Source organism: Podarcis liolepis (genome assembly GCF_965112155.1).
Source record: "Podarcis liolepis genome assembly, chromosome: 3".
NCBI lineage: Eukaryota > Metazoa > Chordata > Lepidosauria > Squamata > Lacertidae > Podarcis > Podarcis liolepis.
Genome location: NC_139557.1, coordinates 52,630,307 through 52,647,454, shown reverse-complemented (window position 1 = coordinate 52,647,454; position 17,148 = coordinate 52,630,307). Strand labels below are relative to the sequence as shown.

At 40.7% G+C, this 17,148-nt stretch overlaps 1 protein-coding gene across 9 annotated transcripts in view; it reads right to left on the bottom strand.

The window, feature by feature from the left end:
- The window catches only part of LOC310704388 (uncharacterized protein), a 59,200-nt gene extending 42,083 nt beyond the window's left edge, over positions 1-17,117 (bottom strand). For 2 of the 9 annotated variants that reach the window (XM_083497731.1, XM_083497734.1), the window contains exons 1-12: positions 15,936-17,117; positions 12,019-12,123; positions 11,582-11,714; positions 10,161-10,233; positions 7,618-7,728; positions 5,885-5,998; positions 4,511-4,705; positions 4,247-4,397; positions 1,795-1,937; positions 1,256-1,408; positions 654-752; positions 3-167 (exon numbers count right to left, since the gene is read on the bottom strand). In XM_083497731.1, the coding sequence (XP_083353857.1) occupies positions 3-167; positions 654-752; positions 1,256-1,408; positions 1,795-1,937; positions 4,247-4,397; positions 4,511-4,705; positions 5,885-5,998; positions 7,618-7,728; positions 10,161-10,233; positions 11,582-11,714; positions 12,019-12,123; positions 15,936-16,101 (1,608 nt within the window). In that variant the 5' untranslated portion in view covers positions 16,102-17,117. Of the gene's footprint in view, positions 1-2; positions 168-653; positions 753-1,255; positions 1,409-1,794; positions 1,938-4,246; positions 4,398-4,510; positions 4,706-5,884; positions 5,999-7,617; positions 7,729-10,160; positions 10,234-11,581; positions 11,715-12,018; positions 12,141-13,004; positions 13,507-15,935 lie in introns of those variants that run through there. The other 7 variants (XM_083497733.1, XM_083497732.1, XM_083497738.1 and 4 more) reach the window with 7 other exon arrangements.
- Between the last annotated feature and the right edge of the window lie 31 nt (positions 17,118-17,148).

The following is a 17,148-nucleotide window of genomic DNA, read 5'->3' as shown; positions in this document are numbered from 1 at the left end:
ACCTGATGGAATCTGGAGTTGTGGTAAATCTTGTTCCAGATTTGATCATATTGTTGTGAATTAAAAGAAGGTGTAAAAGTACTAAAAGCCAATGTCATTGATCTTGGCTCTAGCACTGCAGATGCTTGCTCCTGAAGAACCTCCATCACCTGTTCTGGATTGGAAACCTAGTTTGTCACAGCAACATATTTTGACTTTTAGCAAAACCAGAAGCCACAGTTCAGATAATATAGACTAACTTTGTCTGGATCCAACTGAGTGATATGAAATTTCAAGGAATGGCAAATAAGTTTAGACATAACGTAAGAGTACTTAAAAAAACAACAACACCCCACTATAAATCACAAAGACAAAATGTGAAAATGAAAGTTCATGGTGTCCTGAGTAAAAACAGTCTTTGGAATCACTGACTGTGGAATTCTTTCCTGTTATTGAGTGTAGATTTTTTTAAAACTTCATCCTGAAATACCCAAAAGGGTTTTGATTCACTTAAATTAAAAATAAATAATTTGACGTAAACCTGCTACATATCACACAAATTGGAGACAGGTTTGATAGAAGTGGATACAAGTTAGAAATATACCAAGAACCTTGAAATGCAAAAAAAATGGACGTGGGGAGTGGAGAAACAGTTACTCAGCAGTTTTTATTACCTCTAAAAATTTTGACTGAATCTGCAGCAGTTCATCAACCTTCCGATGCTCCAGTTTCCTGAATATTTTTTGCTGCCATGGATCTTGGTGAGGTTTAATCTGCTTGTCAATAAAAAACCATGTGTAAGGAACATAAAGAAAACGCATTCCTTGTCCTAATGCAGCACAGGTGATTGGGACATACTGAATTGTTTTGTGTGCACAAATTTGCATTTACAGGAACTAAAGGATGCTTCGCATGAAAGAAAAAACTAGCACTCAGCAGATTTGGGCTTAATCCAGGTGTGCCAGTGTTGAACAGAAATGAATGTGTGCAAAGATCTTACCATTTGCTTGCTGCTCTTAGTGCTATCCACTTGTGGAAGGGATGAATCCAGGCACCCCACTACTCTGCCCAAATATCCAATCAGCTCTGTCAAAGGTAGCAGCCAATCATATTTCTGCACATGCCAAGTTTCTGGACAAGGGCCCTTGAACTGAGACCATTTAACCCACTTCAACTCAAGATGAGTACACATGGTTTGCTAATGAGAAGCTGGGAATTTAGATATTTTAGCCTGAGCAGACAATTTATCAGAACAACCAAATGCAGGTCTTATTACCTTTATGAAAGGAATCCAGTTGGCTCTCTTTTTCAAAGCCATGTTGGGGTCTCTGGTACCCCAGGTTTCTGATCCAGGCGTTTCAGCATCATAAACAGGAAATGTTCTCATTGTCTGTTGTTTACTGAAAATGCTTCTAAACTCATGCATGACCTAAGCATCCCAGGAAAAAGATGCCCTACTAGTAAACATAGGTTTCCACTGAGCACTGCAAAATATTTAATATGTTAGATAGTTCAAAGAGAGGAGTAGTATGCACTTAAGCTTCACTGAACATCATAATGAATTTCTATTGACTTAAAATGGGATTTAATTGTACTTACATTACTCTGGATTTTGCCCCAAATTCCTTATTATTACACTTTGGAGGATCATAAAAAATTCAGAAGGGAGATCATTATAGACTTAACTCTGCTGATATCAAAGTAAATAACTGGTTGAACTGTTTATTCTTTTAGCTATAGACTTTCAGCGGGAGGAGAGGGACCACATCAGTATACATATTATATACAGTAATATAAGAGCAACCATTAAATTACCATAGAAAAAAGTTCCATCTCATCAGCAGAATGCTTCAGGTCTTCCACATCATAGTTGATACGAAATTTAGAAAGTAAAAGTTTGAGTTGGGGCTTTAGTTCCTCAATTTCTGCAGTGTGTTGGGGAAGTGTGGTTTGGAATCCTATAAGAGGGCAAGAATAAACTGAAAAGATGCATAAAACAAACTTTGTAATGCTGCCAAGTTGCCTTCAGGTGCATCATTATATATATACAATATCACACGAACCCACCCCTAAACTATTAAAATTACAGTAGGCCACAGAGGAAGACTGGAGCGGTGGAAAAGTATATGGCCAGCCTTTTGAATGGCCAGGTTGTAAGCCTAAAATCACAAATAAAAGGATGTAAATATAGTTGGGCTGCTGCAAAAGTCTTGGCGGCATGAGCTCCCAGTTTTTTATTCACCTGACAGTTTGAAACAGAGTTCAATAGAACGACTTAAAAGAACTGAGATTTATATGCCCCTGCATTCCAAAGTAAGCTTTGGCCCATCTTCCCTAACTGGAAGGCTCTCCCATTCAAGAACCACCACAATTATGAACCACCACCACATTTTTGTACAATATTCATTAGCACATGATAACCCCAGATGACAATGTTACCATGTATGACAGTATATCACACCAAAATGAAGCATTGGGCCAGACACTTCTATGCTATCTTCTGTACATTACATCCATCTGGATATGTGGGTTTATGATTTGGTGTGGACCAGCGCTTGCAGAGAGATGCATACCCCCTGTTCCTTATACTTCTACCTATATTGGCAGTTATTAACATGAACCTACACAGCTGTCAGTGTCTTGTGCTAAGTGTTGGGACTGCTATGACTCTATTTAACCTCATAGAGGACACTCCTCTAAACATGTGGGTGTGTTTTGTGGTGGCTCAACAGATTATTGTGAGATGCACACCCCAAATTCCATATTTGTAATCTGTCTTCTGGGGTCATAACACAAAATGGTTACTCTTGAACAGCAGAGCCTCCTGCTATGAAGATATTTGGTGAGTCAACACTTATTTTGGGTTGCACCATAAGCCTCAGTTCCTTATTAAGTGTTCTTGTTGAGCTCAATTTCAAACAGTACTAATACAGCTTGAAAACTAGTAACCAGCTTCTGTCTTGTGCTTTCAAGACTTTTGCAGCAGCCCTTCAAGGTATCCTTTTGTTTCTGATGATAAACTTCTTCCAAGTTATACTATGAATCCCAGATATAACTATACCACACAAGTGTCCTTTGTACAGCAGCACATTGACACACCAAGAATTTTAATCACCATGCAACAACTTGCTAAAGTTCAATAAGGCTCCTGAGGATCTGTATAGTTATATGTAATCTAATTTGTTATCTCACTGCTTGGCAGTAATGGGCCATCTGTGTCCCTGTTCTACACTTGGCTCTATCTTAGCTTTTAATGTTTTGCTTAATCAATTTTCTGTTTAATCTATCAAGCTTAGATCTATAAAGCGGACTGAGTTGGAGACCTTATTTAATATAACACTATAAAACAAATGTTCCTGGACAACGCGTCGCTGAAAGTAAACAGCAAAGAAGCAAATCATCGTGATTAACTTTCTGTCTCCATAAAAGTTCATTTCCTTTCAGAATAAATGCCCAGATGTTGTCTGCGTATATCTGCATATCCCCACCTGGCTGCTATCCTGAAATGGCCTTTGCTTAGATTGAAAGGTTGAGAGAGTGGAAGGACTGTATGGTATGCCCTTGTTAATGCTCAAATTGTAGAAGTAGGATTACAGGAAACTTATACTGCCTTATACTGAGTCAGGTCATTGATTAATCTTAGCTCAGTATCGTTTGCACTGACTAGCAGTGGTTCTTCAGGATTTCTGACAGGGTTTGTCCTTCCCAGTCTTACCTGAAGATGCAGAGGGCCAGGGACAACCTGCCCATAAGGCAGACTAAAGCAGCTGCCTCAGGAATTCTGTGTGGTGGTGTGATCTTGTGAGAACTCTGCAAGATCTCATAAGACTTTAACAGAAGCTGTCACTGCACAACCCCAGTAAGTGAGGCTTCAGCAGCTGTGGGATATCTTCTCATTTCACCTCAGGTGGTGAAATGAGACAGGCACCCCTGCCAAGGGCAGAACCCAAGACCCATTGGCATCCAAAGCAGGTGGTCTACTACTGAGATATGGCCCGTCTCCTTTGTTTCTAATAGGAGACTGTGATGCTTGCACAGCTCAATTCCACACACTGCACGTAATCAGCAATGAACAGAAAACAAATGGGGAGTACTCTGTATTTCCCTCAGCATCAATATAACAGTTTGCATGCTTGGAAAATGCAATATCCCAACAACAGAAGGGAAACTTGGGGAAGACAGACCACATGCAACAACTGCAAACTAATGCCATATTGCTGTATTGTACAGCGAGGCCCTAAGGCAAGTGAGGGTAATTCCTTCTTACCATCTGTTGCTGATATGTCAGGGTGAATAGAGAGCTGGATACTGGGAGACAAATATACAGTTTTGCCAACAGCTTTGAATTTATCACCATCACCCCAGACAGGATGTCTGTTAATCTCCATTCTATGAGAGACAGGCAAGTACTGGAGTACCTACAGAGAGGAACACATATTTTGCATTTAGCGTTTGTATTGAAAGCACAAGTGGGACCCAAAGGTTCCATAATTAAGTTATTCATTTTTACAATCTCTAATTGTCATCTCACCTGAAGGTAGTTATGGATGGTCTTAAGTGAGTGCAGGTGACATACTAGCCACTGTGTGTAAATAGCCAGGTCTTCTTGGGTCACTAAATTTGTAGGATTTTCCTTTCCTGCCAGGAAGTTCTCCCGGGCACTTGACAATCTTGCTGCCCTTTGAACAGCGTCATTGTACTCCTGCATAATATGAGCCACTTGTTTCTAGGGAGATAGAGAGAAGAGACATTATTTTCTCAGAAAGATTAATTAATTATCTAGAACATCCTTGCTTTAGCCTTTCCCTCCGCAGAAGTCTCAAATCAAGAACAGGAATGTGCCATATGTGGGGGCGGGGGGGGGTGTAGTCCTCTAGATAAAATCTAAAAAACAATGTTTTGGAAAGGGTTTTTTTTATTTTAAAAAAGTCTTCAGAGCTTTCACTGTATGGAGGTCCATGCACCAAGAAATATTGAGAACACAAGACTCTTTTAATAGACATCTTCAAAACCACCACAGGCTGCTGACATCTTAATAACTGGCATTGCTGATATGGTCCATGTCCTTTTAACAGTCCCCTGAGCCTCTGGTTTTCAATATTAAAACTGATTTACACATGGAAGAGGCACTTATGGTATAACTTCCATAGACTTTGGCACTTCAGCTTATCAGGGCACCAAATCTCCTATTAGTAATAGTTACTATGTACAGTTCCTGCACATAGAAAATTAGCATAGCAGGGGAAAAGGTTTTCACAGTCTTGTTTTCTACAAACAGGGAAACTTTTATTCCTTGATGAAGCAGCAGTACCATTATTATTATTATTAATTGAAATTTACATTAGCTCAAAGTGTTTGAGAGTTGCCATTGCTGTGCAAGCAGCAGTGCACATGCTTTATTATGACCAAGTGTAAGGATAGTATTGCAACAGGGGCTAGGCAGCATCTTTTTGCAAGGGCATGATAGCCACTGGATCTGGGTTTTGAGCTACACACTGAGAATGAGGTTGCCATAGAGGGCTGTCACAACTGGATGCTGCCCATTATGATTAATTATGTATAAGGCACATAATCTTGCACATAACGTTAACTGAGCATTATAAGGTGAATTTCATTTATACAGAAAGAAAACAATGGGTTGTATCCATACATATTCAGAGTAGACCCAATGGGATTAAGTCAGTTGCATCTGTTGATTTTAAGGGGTCTATTTCCAAGCAGGACTTAGTTGGATTCAACCGTATGTACATATTTACAGTTCTGTCCCCTAGATGCAAAGGAAATCAAGCCAAACACACAGCTGAGCTTTTATTACACACCTGGGAGGAAAACCCATGTTCCTATTCCAACTCAACAAATCTATGATTCTATTTTTAGCATCTGTGGCACTATGAGATTAGTATACCTGGTACAAAGGATAGAATTGCTCAATAACACTGCTGTGCTGACAAAATCTCTTCCATCTAAGCATGTGTAAATATTTGCTTTGGACCAGATGCGTGATTCTCTCTGTAAAAAACTATACAAAAAGCAACAGATTTTATAAAAAAAACACACACAAAAAACACAGTGGCATTGTTTCCAGAATACGGTACTTTTATTTGTATATATTGTTATAGATTTATAGGTGCTGGAATTTATGAAAGGTTTTGAGTTGTCAAAACTAATTTCCTTCAAGGAAATGGCCAGACCCAAGTGCGTATCAGGGAGTAGTGACCTACTGATAAGCCTCTTTTATTAGCACATGCAAAATACTGAAAAGGAAAGGAATGGAGAGGCGTTTGAAAAACAGGATGCAGTATGGAATCATCTGTCCAAATGGGGCAAAGCAAAACATTCCAGTGCACTAGAATGAGTCCAAAGTAAGACCTGGGTCAGGGGTCAGGAATCTTTTTTAGACCAAGGGCCACTATTTGCAACCATCCAGAGGCCACATGCCGGAGGTCAAAAATGGGTGGAGCAATGGATATCATTATTACCTTTGTATAGTAGGATATGTTATGGACACACACAATTCAGAAGTTTCTCCTCTACATCCCACAGGCAACAGACACATTCACAGTTCAAGAACAGGGCTTCTTTCAGCTGGAACTCACCGGAACTCAGTTCCAGCACCTCTCAGGTGGGTTCCAACAGAACAAGGGAGGTGTTTGTGGCACGTTCTGGCATTTTTTCTAGAAAACTATCACTGTTCAAGAGTCAGGGTCAGGGAGGGCATGGCCTTCAGAGAGAGAATGTGGCCTGGGGGTGGACCCCAAATATTTGCAACGGGCCTGAGGTCCACTGGGCCTGAGGTTCCCCACCCCCAGTCAAAGTAATTATGTGGAACTTGGCCCATATTCTCCTGCTCCCCTGTACAACTTCTGTGGGGAAGAACACATATAATCATATTTTGTATCATGTAAAGTAGCAATCACTCTTGCTCTGCTGCTGTTATGCTCTCCTTGCTTCTCAGTAAAGCAAGAAGCCTGGGGCTGCACTGGTTTCCTCTGGATGACAGGGAAAGCAGCACACTGGAGGCTTGTGATCTGTTTACATATAATATAAGCAGAGCACAACGGAAGCCAACAGAATCCTACTTTAGGCAGATACTAATCCTGTATCAGATCCCCAAAGCACAGAAGTCACAAGGCTAAGCAGCTGTTTGGAACCTGCCCTTTTTAAAGCTAAATCAAACTAAAGTCTCTCAAATCTCTCTCTTTCGGTGGATCTTTGCACAATGCAGAGTAACTGCCTTCTTTTCTGCCACACAGAACAGCTTGCAGAGCAATGATCATAGACCACACCCTGCAAATTGACTGATAATTAAGGGGAAACATCCTTAGTCATTAACTCCTACCTGGGAATTATCAATTGATTATTCCTGGCATTTGATAAGCAATCAGCTGAATAAAACTATGCCCTTGCCATCAGATGTACAGGATATTCCTTGTGCTGCTGCTGCCACAGTGAAAACCAACTTGTGAGCATACTAAATATTGGTTGTAGTGTTTGTTAAAAAAAAAATCTATGTAAAGGGACCTATTTTTATTCACAGACATAGCTGTATAAAGTTTCATTTCATGTTTGCCCATGATAGCAAATTCACACTGAAAAATGCCAAATGAGTCTTCAAATCACAAACATGACAAATATTACCTGGTGCAGTAACAAAGGTAAGCTTTCAAATGTATATTCTCTTTTTAGACAGATCTCTAGCTCCCTCTGCATGAGATCAGCCTGAATTACAAGAGGCTTTGCCTCTGCTACCTGTAAATGAAGGACAGAAAAATAATTTTGCTCTGAAATTAAGTTCTGTACATGCAAGACACCCTAGGTGCAGCAGCTGAGTTCTACACATGTCAAAAACACTTTCATTGAAAGTTTTGAACACTAAAGCTGTTTTAAATTTCATATTCTAGAGTGGGTTTCAGAGACAGATAGGTAGCCGTGTTGGTCTGCCATAGTCAAAATAAAAAAATTCCTTCCAGTAGCACCTTAAAGACCAACTAGGTTAGTTCTTGGTATGAGCTTTCGTGTGCATGCACACTTCTTCAGATACACACAGTGAAGGAGTGTATGCACACGAAAGCTCATACCAAGAACTAACTTAGTTGGTCTTTAAGGTGCTACTGGAAGGAATTTTTTTATTTGGGTTTCAGAGGTTTGTGAACCTAGCACAATTTTTTTCCAAAGCAATAAATTGTGTGTGTGTGTGTGAGAGAGAGAGAGAGAGAGAGAGAGAGAGAGAGAGAGAGAGAGAGAAGGGAGTCCAAAGCTTTTATCAGAATTTCAAAGGGCCCATAACCGATAACCGACAGGGGGTTAAGAGCACTGTGTTAGATTAAGATGAAGACCCTAGAAAGGTTGATTGAGATCATAAATATATTTCCTTTTCCAGAATTTCCCCTCTCCTTTCTCAGTTCAATAGAGTGTTTGTGATCCCGTGGGGAAAGGGACATACTACGGTAAATATTCTTCATCCTGAGTCCCTATGATAGGGAGAACTTAATTACTGAATTAAAGAAAAAACACTGCTAGTTAATTATCACACCACTAGACTTAAAAATCCAAAAGGTTACTGAAGTAAACACTGGAGGCCGTACTGTTAGGCCAAATGGGGCACTGCCTCACCAAACCAGACCCCACCTGCCTGTCTTCTTATTTGCATAAAAGTGACTCTGGCTGTCAGCTTCTTTGAGCTTGATCTCGGGACTCATCTGCACTGCACCTGAAAATCCATGTTTTCTTTTTCAATTTGTCCTTTGCTGGCCTCTGCACGTCTGACTGCTTTGTGCATGTATAACCACCTGGAGGCAGGGCTTCAAGAACCACACGTGTTGTACTCTTTTAGCTATTCTTCCCACCTCCCAACCATCTGCTCTTCAGTCTGTCCCTTCTTTATTCAGCAGCACATGGGCGTGCACACCCAGCAAAACACATGTGCTGTTTCTTCTCCCCTGCCCCCCACAAGTAGAGGAAAGGACAGAAGGAAGTAAAGAAAGCACCTGTCTCTCTCACACACACTGTCTGGAAAGGAAAGAAGGAAAGTTTCCAAGTCTCCACACACCCTCTTCATTGTTTGTTTGCCTGGCTGTAGTACTTATGAGTACCACTGATATTGCACACATTTGGTTTTTCCAAAAGAGCTAATTAAGTGTGTGAGTTGTAGCGATGGGTTAATAAAACACAACTCATTCTGTCTACAGCACCTGCAGTCACCAGCCAGCCGGAAGTTAAACAGGGTCACTCCCAGAAGCAACAATGAGAACTGGAGTCATGCAGAGAAGGTGGAGGCAGCAGAAAGGTGGGCTGCAACCAAACTGCAATAGTGAAAATTCGGTGGGGGAAACAACCACTGGTGCTAATTTAACAGAGGATTTTAAAAACCTTTTCATGTTACTACTGGTTAGTGAAAAGGAAGGTTTTCACACTAAGGAAAGAAACATTGATGTTGTCCTCTCAGTAGGAATGTCATATGGTTATTGCAAAACATTTAACTTAAAAATAAATAAAGGAACAAGATGAATTACCGTATTTTTTGCACCATAACACTCATTTTTTTCCTCCTAAAAAGTAAGGGGAAATTTCTGTGCGTGTTATGGAGGGAATGCCTACGAGTGGCATGCCTACGGATTTTCCTCCTCTAAAAACTACGTGCGTGTTATGGCCAGGTGCATGTTATAGAGCGAAAAATACGGTAAATGACATTGTAGATGAGCCCTCATTGTTAACCTTATAGAACTCAGCAGGGACATGAATAGGGGCAAATCTAGAATTAGTTGTCATGGGCTCTGGCTCCACCTACTGTTGGCCTTCTGCCTTCCACCCTACTGGTCTCAATGGGCATCAGACACCACTTTAATAGTGCCAGATGGATCCAGACCCTTCACAGCAGGGACATGATTAAGAAGGTCTTACATGCTCTTACAAGCTGCACTGGGCTTATTACTGCACTCGTATCCCTCAATTTATTTTCCTGTAAAAACTATAAAAGCTGAAATAATAAAATACAGATTATTTACTAAAAAGATTGAACTTCAGGCTTATCCTAACCATACTTACTCAGAGGCAAGCATCACTGACTTTAGTAGGACAGGTAAGCACGAGGCACAGGACTGCAGGATTACCTAAGGTTGGTTTCTCTGAGACTTTTACGTTATATAATGGGGTATTTTAACACTGACATTTTCATCACTTACTTGTAAACATTTCTTCAGCGCCAATTCCCTTTCTCTTCTGAAGTAATCAACATCCTTTGGGAGGGGGACAGAGCTATGAAAGATTACCAAATTTCCTTTAGAGAAATGTAGAATTAGCAACAAAATACTTGAAAACAATGTGGTTCTAGTATTCAGTACATTAGTCAATCATCTGAAAAACTTGTAAAATTCATATAGTTTATGCCTGCAGTAGTTATGAATACACTGCCACCCTGCCCATGACGACTCTTTCATTTTTGCCCATTGGCAGATCCCTGCTTTTAGCAAAATGGTCTTCTAACACATTCATAAATCACAAGCAGCACACCAGAATACATATTGGATGAATGGATATGCAGCAGATGCTCTCAGAAACTAGATTCGGGTAGATTGACTGGCCATCTCCTTTGGAAGAGGTTCCCTGTGCTGAATGGAGTCATGCATTTTGAACAAAACATTAACGTTTAGCAGGATTCAGTCAAAGTGACAGTTTTCAACACCCTAATCCATTTAATTTCAATGGGTGGTTCATCCCACACTTTGAGAAAGGAGAGCAGGACAGAACTAGAAAGAACAAGCCAAGTTAGCAATATTTATGGATTTTAAACTAAAGTGAAAATGAGTACCATGCTACAGGTTGGGCCTGAGAAAGCTGAAAGCCACCACACAGTAAAATTAATGTATGATAAACAGTGGCGTAGCGTGGGTTGTCAGCACCTGGGGCAAGGCAAGTAATTTGCGCCCCCTAACCCGTGGATTTGCGCCCCCTAACCCTAACCCCCAGATGTTGCGCCCGGTGCGGGTGGCCCCCCCTGCACCCCCCACACTACGCCACTGATGATAAATGCTACATATGAACAGACCAGGATGCTGCAATCATCATCTCAAGTCCTTCTTTGTGTGCCCCCTTCCATGGAAGGTCTTGAGAGTGGCGACTGGTGTATGAGCCTTTTCAGTGGTAGTTCTTTGCTTGGGGAATGCTCTCCTCAGAGAGGCTTACCTGCTGACATGGTTTTTAGGTGCTGGGCAAAAACATTTCCTTTTTGTTAGGGCTTTGGCTTTTAATTATCTATTATCTTCTTGTGTGGGTGGGTTGTTTCTAGGTTTTTTTTAAAAAAAATTGAATCTTTATTTATTTATTTTAATTGAGACTTTATCATGAAGCTAAAAAAACCATTCAGTTTTTTATGCTGGTTTTAATGTATGTATGTGTTTGCTTAAAACACCGTGAGTTGCTTTGTGTTGCGGTAGCAAACAAACGACTAATAAATTTAATACATAAAATAATAGTTATTATAGTAACAGATAGGCATCTATTCTTGCAATTAACAAACAGTTAAATGCATGGGAGTTGCATTGAAACAGAGCAGTTCATTTACACTAGAACCATGTTTCTGTCTGAGGAAAATAGTTCTCTTTACCTGTACCGTGTCCCCTGCAGATCCCCATTTCCCTCTATTTCTGTCTTTAGTTCTTCCAGCTGTACAGCTAGTTCCTTTTCCACCTGCTGGACCCTCTCAGTGGAAGAGATATTGTAAATTTCATCCATTTTGCCTTGATTCACAAAAAGGGAATACTGGTTAGTAACTCAGCACGGCTATAGAGCCACAGATTTCCTAAAGTGTACATAAATATGAATTGCAATATAGGACAAATATACACACACCCTTTGACAGGAGAACTTTAAAAACTGATTTAAAAAACCAAGTATCTGTTTTTTAGACTTTCCCATATGTGTGTGCACACTTCATTGCTACAGACACTTTCCCCTCAACCTGGAAGGTACTGGAAGTGACCGCACATGGTTGGGTAAAATGTGAATGAAATGAAAGTAAAGTAGAAAAAGTTCAGCTCTCACCTATGTGCCTCTTCAGATTCCACCCATGTGTAGTGACTGACCAGGAACAAGACCTTGGGCTTGTAGTAAATAACTCAATAAAGATGTCAACCCAGTGTGTGGCAGCTGTAAAAAGGCAAATTCTATGCTAGGAATCATTAGAAAATAAAAGCTGCTGATATCACAATGCCATTGTGGCAAATATATGGTGGAACCACATTTGGAATACTGTGTATAGTTCTGGTCCCCTCACCTCAAAAAAGATATTGCAGAGTTGTAAAAGGTTGCAGTATTTGGGACCTTTTAGTTTACAGAAAAGTTGAGTAATATGTGGAACGATATAAATTTATAAAATTATGCATAGCATGGAGAAAGTACATACGTAAAGTCTCTCTCTCTCCCCCCCCCCCCCCCGCCATTACACTAGAACTGAATGAAGTTGAGTATTGGAAGATTCAGGACAGGTAAAAGGAAATAGCGTCCTCATTCAGCATAGACAAAGCAATAATGGCCACCAGCCTAGACAGCTTTGAAACAAGATTAGACAAATGCATGCAGGAGAGGCCTAGCTCTGCCTCCAGAGTTGGAGGCAGCAACACTTCTGAATACCAGTCGCTGGAAAACCACAAGAGGGGAGAGTTCTCTTGTGCTTGAATCCTGTTTTGGGGTTTCCACAGGCATCTGGTTGGCCACTGTGAGAACAGGATGCTGGACTCGATGGGCCATTTGCCTTATCCAACAGGCTCTTATGCTAATCTGAACAAACATACATTGCAGAGGCAAGCAAACTAAAACAAAATGGTTATTCAGTTGACACAAACAGTCAGGCATGGTGGTTTATTTCAACCAAGGTAGGATGATGTATTATTATTAATTATTATTATTATTATACTTCTAAAATCTGCTTCCTGCTGCCTGATAACAATCAGAGGCTGTTTTACACACTAATAATTGGATACTATTTTTCTATGGCACCAGCATCCAGACCTTATGGTGAACCAAGTTACCTCAGGAAGAAAAGGAATGGGTTCCTATTCCTGTAACGGTCACAGAAACACAAACTCAGGCCTACAAAGCTTTGCAGTCATATACAGTAGCCCATGTCAGGGGGTGGGGAGTGGGAGTCATCAACTCTCTTGCTTTATGTTTCCTGTATTGGGTGGGGTCGTGTGTCATCAGGTCACATTACATGGCTGGTGAGCTGCATTTGGTTTAGTGTGTCAAAATGTACAGATTTCATGAAATACTAAAGTAGGCCCAATACTCTGCCTACATCTGTTGCCAATAATGACAAGTGCAAGTCAAAGTCCTTCACTCTGTTTCGGCTTAGGGAAATGACACTATTTATATCTACATAACATTTTCCTCAAGGAGCTCAAGGTAGTGTACATGGTTCTCCCCGCTCCTCATGCAATTTATTTGTAGAACCACCCAGTAAAGTGAACCGAGTGGAAATTTGAACTCAGGTCTCCTTAATCCTTGTCTAACACTCTTAACTACTACACCACCAGAATAGGCCTGGGTGATGTATCAATGAGGAGCAGACTGTGATGTCGGCTTCACTCAGCGGTATATCAACACTGAGTCCCTCTGCTAGTGACTTCCTTCAGCGAGCATTGCTGGCAGAGGGACTTGGGAGTGGCGGCGGTTTCACCGGCGATATATCGCTGAGTGAAACTGCCATCCCTCTCTGCCCTCATACTGCGCAGAGGAAAAAAGCTGCATCAGCAAGGTATCGCTACAACTTGTTCCTCCCTCTGCATATTTTTTAACTGCTCAGCTGAGGAGCGTGCAGTTGCCGCTCCCCTCCAATCAGTTAAAGGATCCCCCAATTTCCCCCAATTTTCTGTTTGCTAAGAAAATTATGTGTCTATGGTTATCCTTGTGTGTAATTTGGTATTTGTGTTTTTTTTCTTTTTTCTTGTTGCATCAATAAAAAACTTTATTAAAAAAAAGGATCCCCCAGCCCTGCACAAGCAGGGGGAGCACCAGGGATGGTTCAGGTGGGGATCAAGAGCCCTTCTGTGCCCCAGCTAAGCCGTACAAACATCTAAGCGCTGGGGAGAAACCGCATTGAGAGCTGCAGCAATTTCCCCCGGCGTCTCGCAGGCTGAGGCCAATGCAGCTTGTTTTTTCAACGTTGCGGTATATCGCCAGATCATGATGTTTGGCTGGTGATCTACCGCGATGTTGAAAAGCTGATCTCGCCCAACCCTGCACCAGAACAGGTCCCTCCCACCCTGCCACTTCTTCACAGCAGTGGCTAGCCCTAGTAGCATGGGAAAACATGATTAAATAATCCAAAATGTTATAAGGCCACCACTTCTACCAGTCTATGCTGATATCACATCCAATTATTCTCTTAAGTGTATGACTCCATAGTCCAGTTTCACATTAACTCCTGCAGTGCTCATACGAAGGCTCAATTTTTGAGTTGCTTGGATTGCATTAGTTGCTGCCAAGAAGTCATGCCACATAAATCTCTGTCTCATGGTAAGTAACTTGTGTGAACCTGCAGCCACATAGTACAGGCACTTTTCATCTATGAGATAGTTAACATGCCCTGGAATACATTGCAATGTGAAGCATTTTCATAGGAAGGTAGAAAATTGCCCAAACCACCCGGAGGCTGTTTACCACACAAATTGAAAACATAATGTTTTATATCAAAAAGAATGACGCTACCCACCAACAGCATACGAATCAATCTGGCTTGCTTGACCCAACAAGCCCTCCTCCCCTCACAAAGGCAAACAAACCACATTGCAGCCAACCTTAGACAACCAACCATACCCTGGGCCCCCAACCTTTCTCACTACCAAGGAAACGTAACAAGCGAATAGAAAAAGAACCTATCTAGTTGACGCTGATACGAGACCACACACGTACATTGCAAAAAATATAAATTTCACCACCACCTCTCCTCTCCCCCACCGTCTTCCTGACCTTAAGCTGTACAAATGTAACTGATCTGTAGAAAAGTCTGCAACTTGGGGGGGGAAAGAAAAGGTATGTACCTTTGTAAACCAAGAAAATCTTTAATAATAATAAAGACACTGTCCAAGGTAACACACAAGACTGAGAGCCGTGTTTTTGTGTGTGTGTGTGCATTGTTAAACCAAAGTAATTTTCTTATGGACGCAGCAAAAGACAATGAGCAGCTGCTACTGCTTTTTTAAAAAGCAATTTTCCACCTGTTTTCTTTTTTAAAAAACTAAACATGCAAGCTCTTACTCGAAGCACCGTATCTATTCCATGGTACATTATCTCCAAGGTCTGGACCTCAATTATTTTCTGAAATTATAGCTGATCAGTTTTACTCCCTCCTTTAAAGGCCAAATACATGATTGAACAAGTTGAATTAGTAATGAGATTAAGATCAGCACTGTGAAATAACTGTATAAAATTTCAAAGGAAACATGATTAATGACATCAAACTTGTCTACCAGCTTAAAAACACAGCTAGTGAAATGCCTGTTGTTATGGCTGGGGGGCGGTCAGCAGAAAGATTAAGGAAGAGAAAGTGGGGTAATAGACAAAAAAAGGTTATTTGTTTTGATTTGGGAAGTCCTTATCCAGTCTATCAGCCAACACACCTGCACAGAAACTAAAAATACAGTTTTAAAGCTTTTAATTAGATTGAATAAATCATTATTCTCCCCTTAGCTCCATGATTATTTTTTAAAAAACTTATTTCAGTTTAGTTTTGATTTAGTTTGCCAAGGGAAGAGCTACATATTGGCTTCTGTGTCAGCTAACAGAAAGCTAACTTTTCTTTGAAAATTTTATATGCAGCAATTACAGCATGAATTAATAAGCAAGGAAAAGAGTTAAACAGACTGCACTTAGCGCAGTATATGTGATAAACTGATTTATTTGGAATTATTTAAAATGCTTTGCCTTATCTTAGATCTCACAGCTTGAGAGCAATATGATACCTGGTAGGAAAAGCAAGGTCGCAGCCTCCCAAGTGCAGAAGGTAAACAGCCTCCAGCAGAGCAAAGAGAAGCCCTGTTGTGTTACTGGAAACTGTAGCAGCAAACCACGTCTCCCACAGGTTTCTATAGCTAGTGAAATCGAATACCGAAGTAGCAACAGAAGCATTCGTCACTGTGCTTGTGCAGGCCGAACTGTAACCATAGCAACCTCAGCATGCATACACACAATCCACTGAAAAAGAATTGACCATGCTTCTAAAACTAATGGGTGGTGCACTGCTCCATTGCAATGCAGAATACAGGAGCTTTCCACAGAAGGAGAGGAACAAATACTTCTTTCAGCCCTGGAGGGCAAAAGACAAAGTAGGCATGGAGACAGTTCTGCTACGAAGCTAAATAAGAGGAGTGCAAAACCTATTAGAATATTGACTGCAATGATGGTGAAGCCACATTATATATATATATATATATAAAGCTGTTAAAAAGCATTTTGCTATCAAACATTAATAATTATATTCAATAATCACATTCCCCTTACATGACCCGACTTCACCTGATTTCCCCCAATTCTTCTTTCTGCTACAGTCTCCTGCCCTACATACGAAATCAGAAGGTGCACCAACTTTCAAGAGAGGCTTTTTGGAGGGGGCATGAAGAGGGCTGAAATGTGGATATTCCTCATATCTCTGTCCCTTATTTATTTATTTATTTATTTTAGACTATTCATATCTTACCCATATGCTAAAGATCTCAGGGTATACAACGATAAATTCAAATAAAATATCCATATTCATGAATTCGTAGAAGTAGGTGGAAAAACCCCAGTAAAAAGTTTAGAATACCACACATCTATCAGTTGACCACCGCTCTATTACTTGGTTTGGGACTTTAATTTTAAAAAGCAACTCAGAGATTCTTCGGGTGAAATCCAGAATCTATCTGCCACTGGAACAGACACCATTAGTGGAACAGATTGCTCTACCCCCTGCACTCAACCAAGATGTACTCCTAATTGTTGGGGGAGCCTCTGAAACATATTTGGGGTGTGTGCAGGGAAGAGAATAAATCATGCTACATGCCCCAAAGTCCACTTGTGCTGGATGTAGCCCAATGGATTGAGGACTGGACATCTGCATGTACAGCATTTGCTGTACCAGTCAACTACCTACTGAGTTTGAACATGAAACCTCTCACAGGCAAATAAAGAGTATTG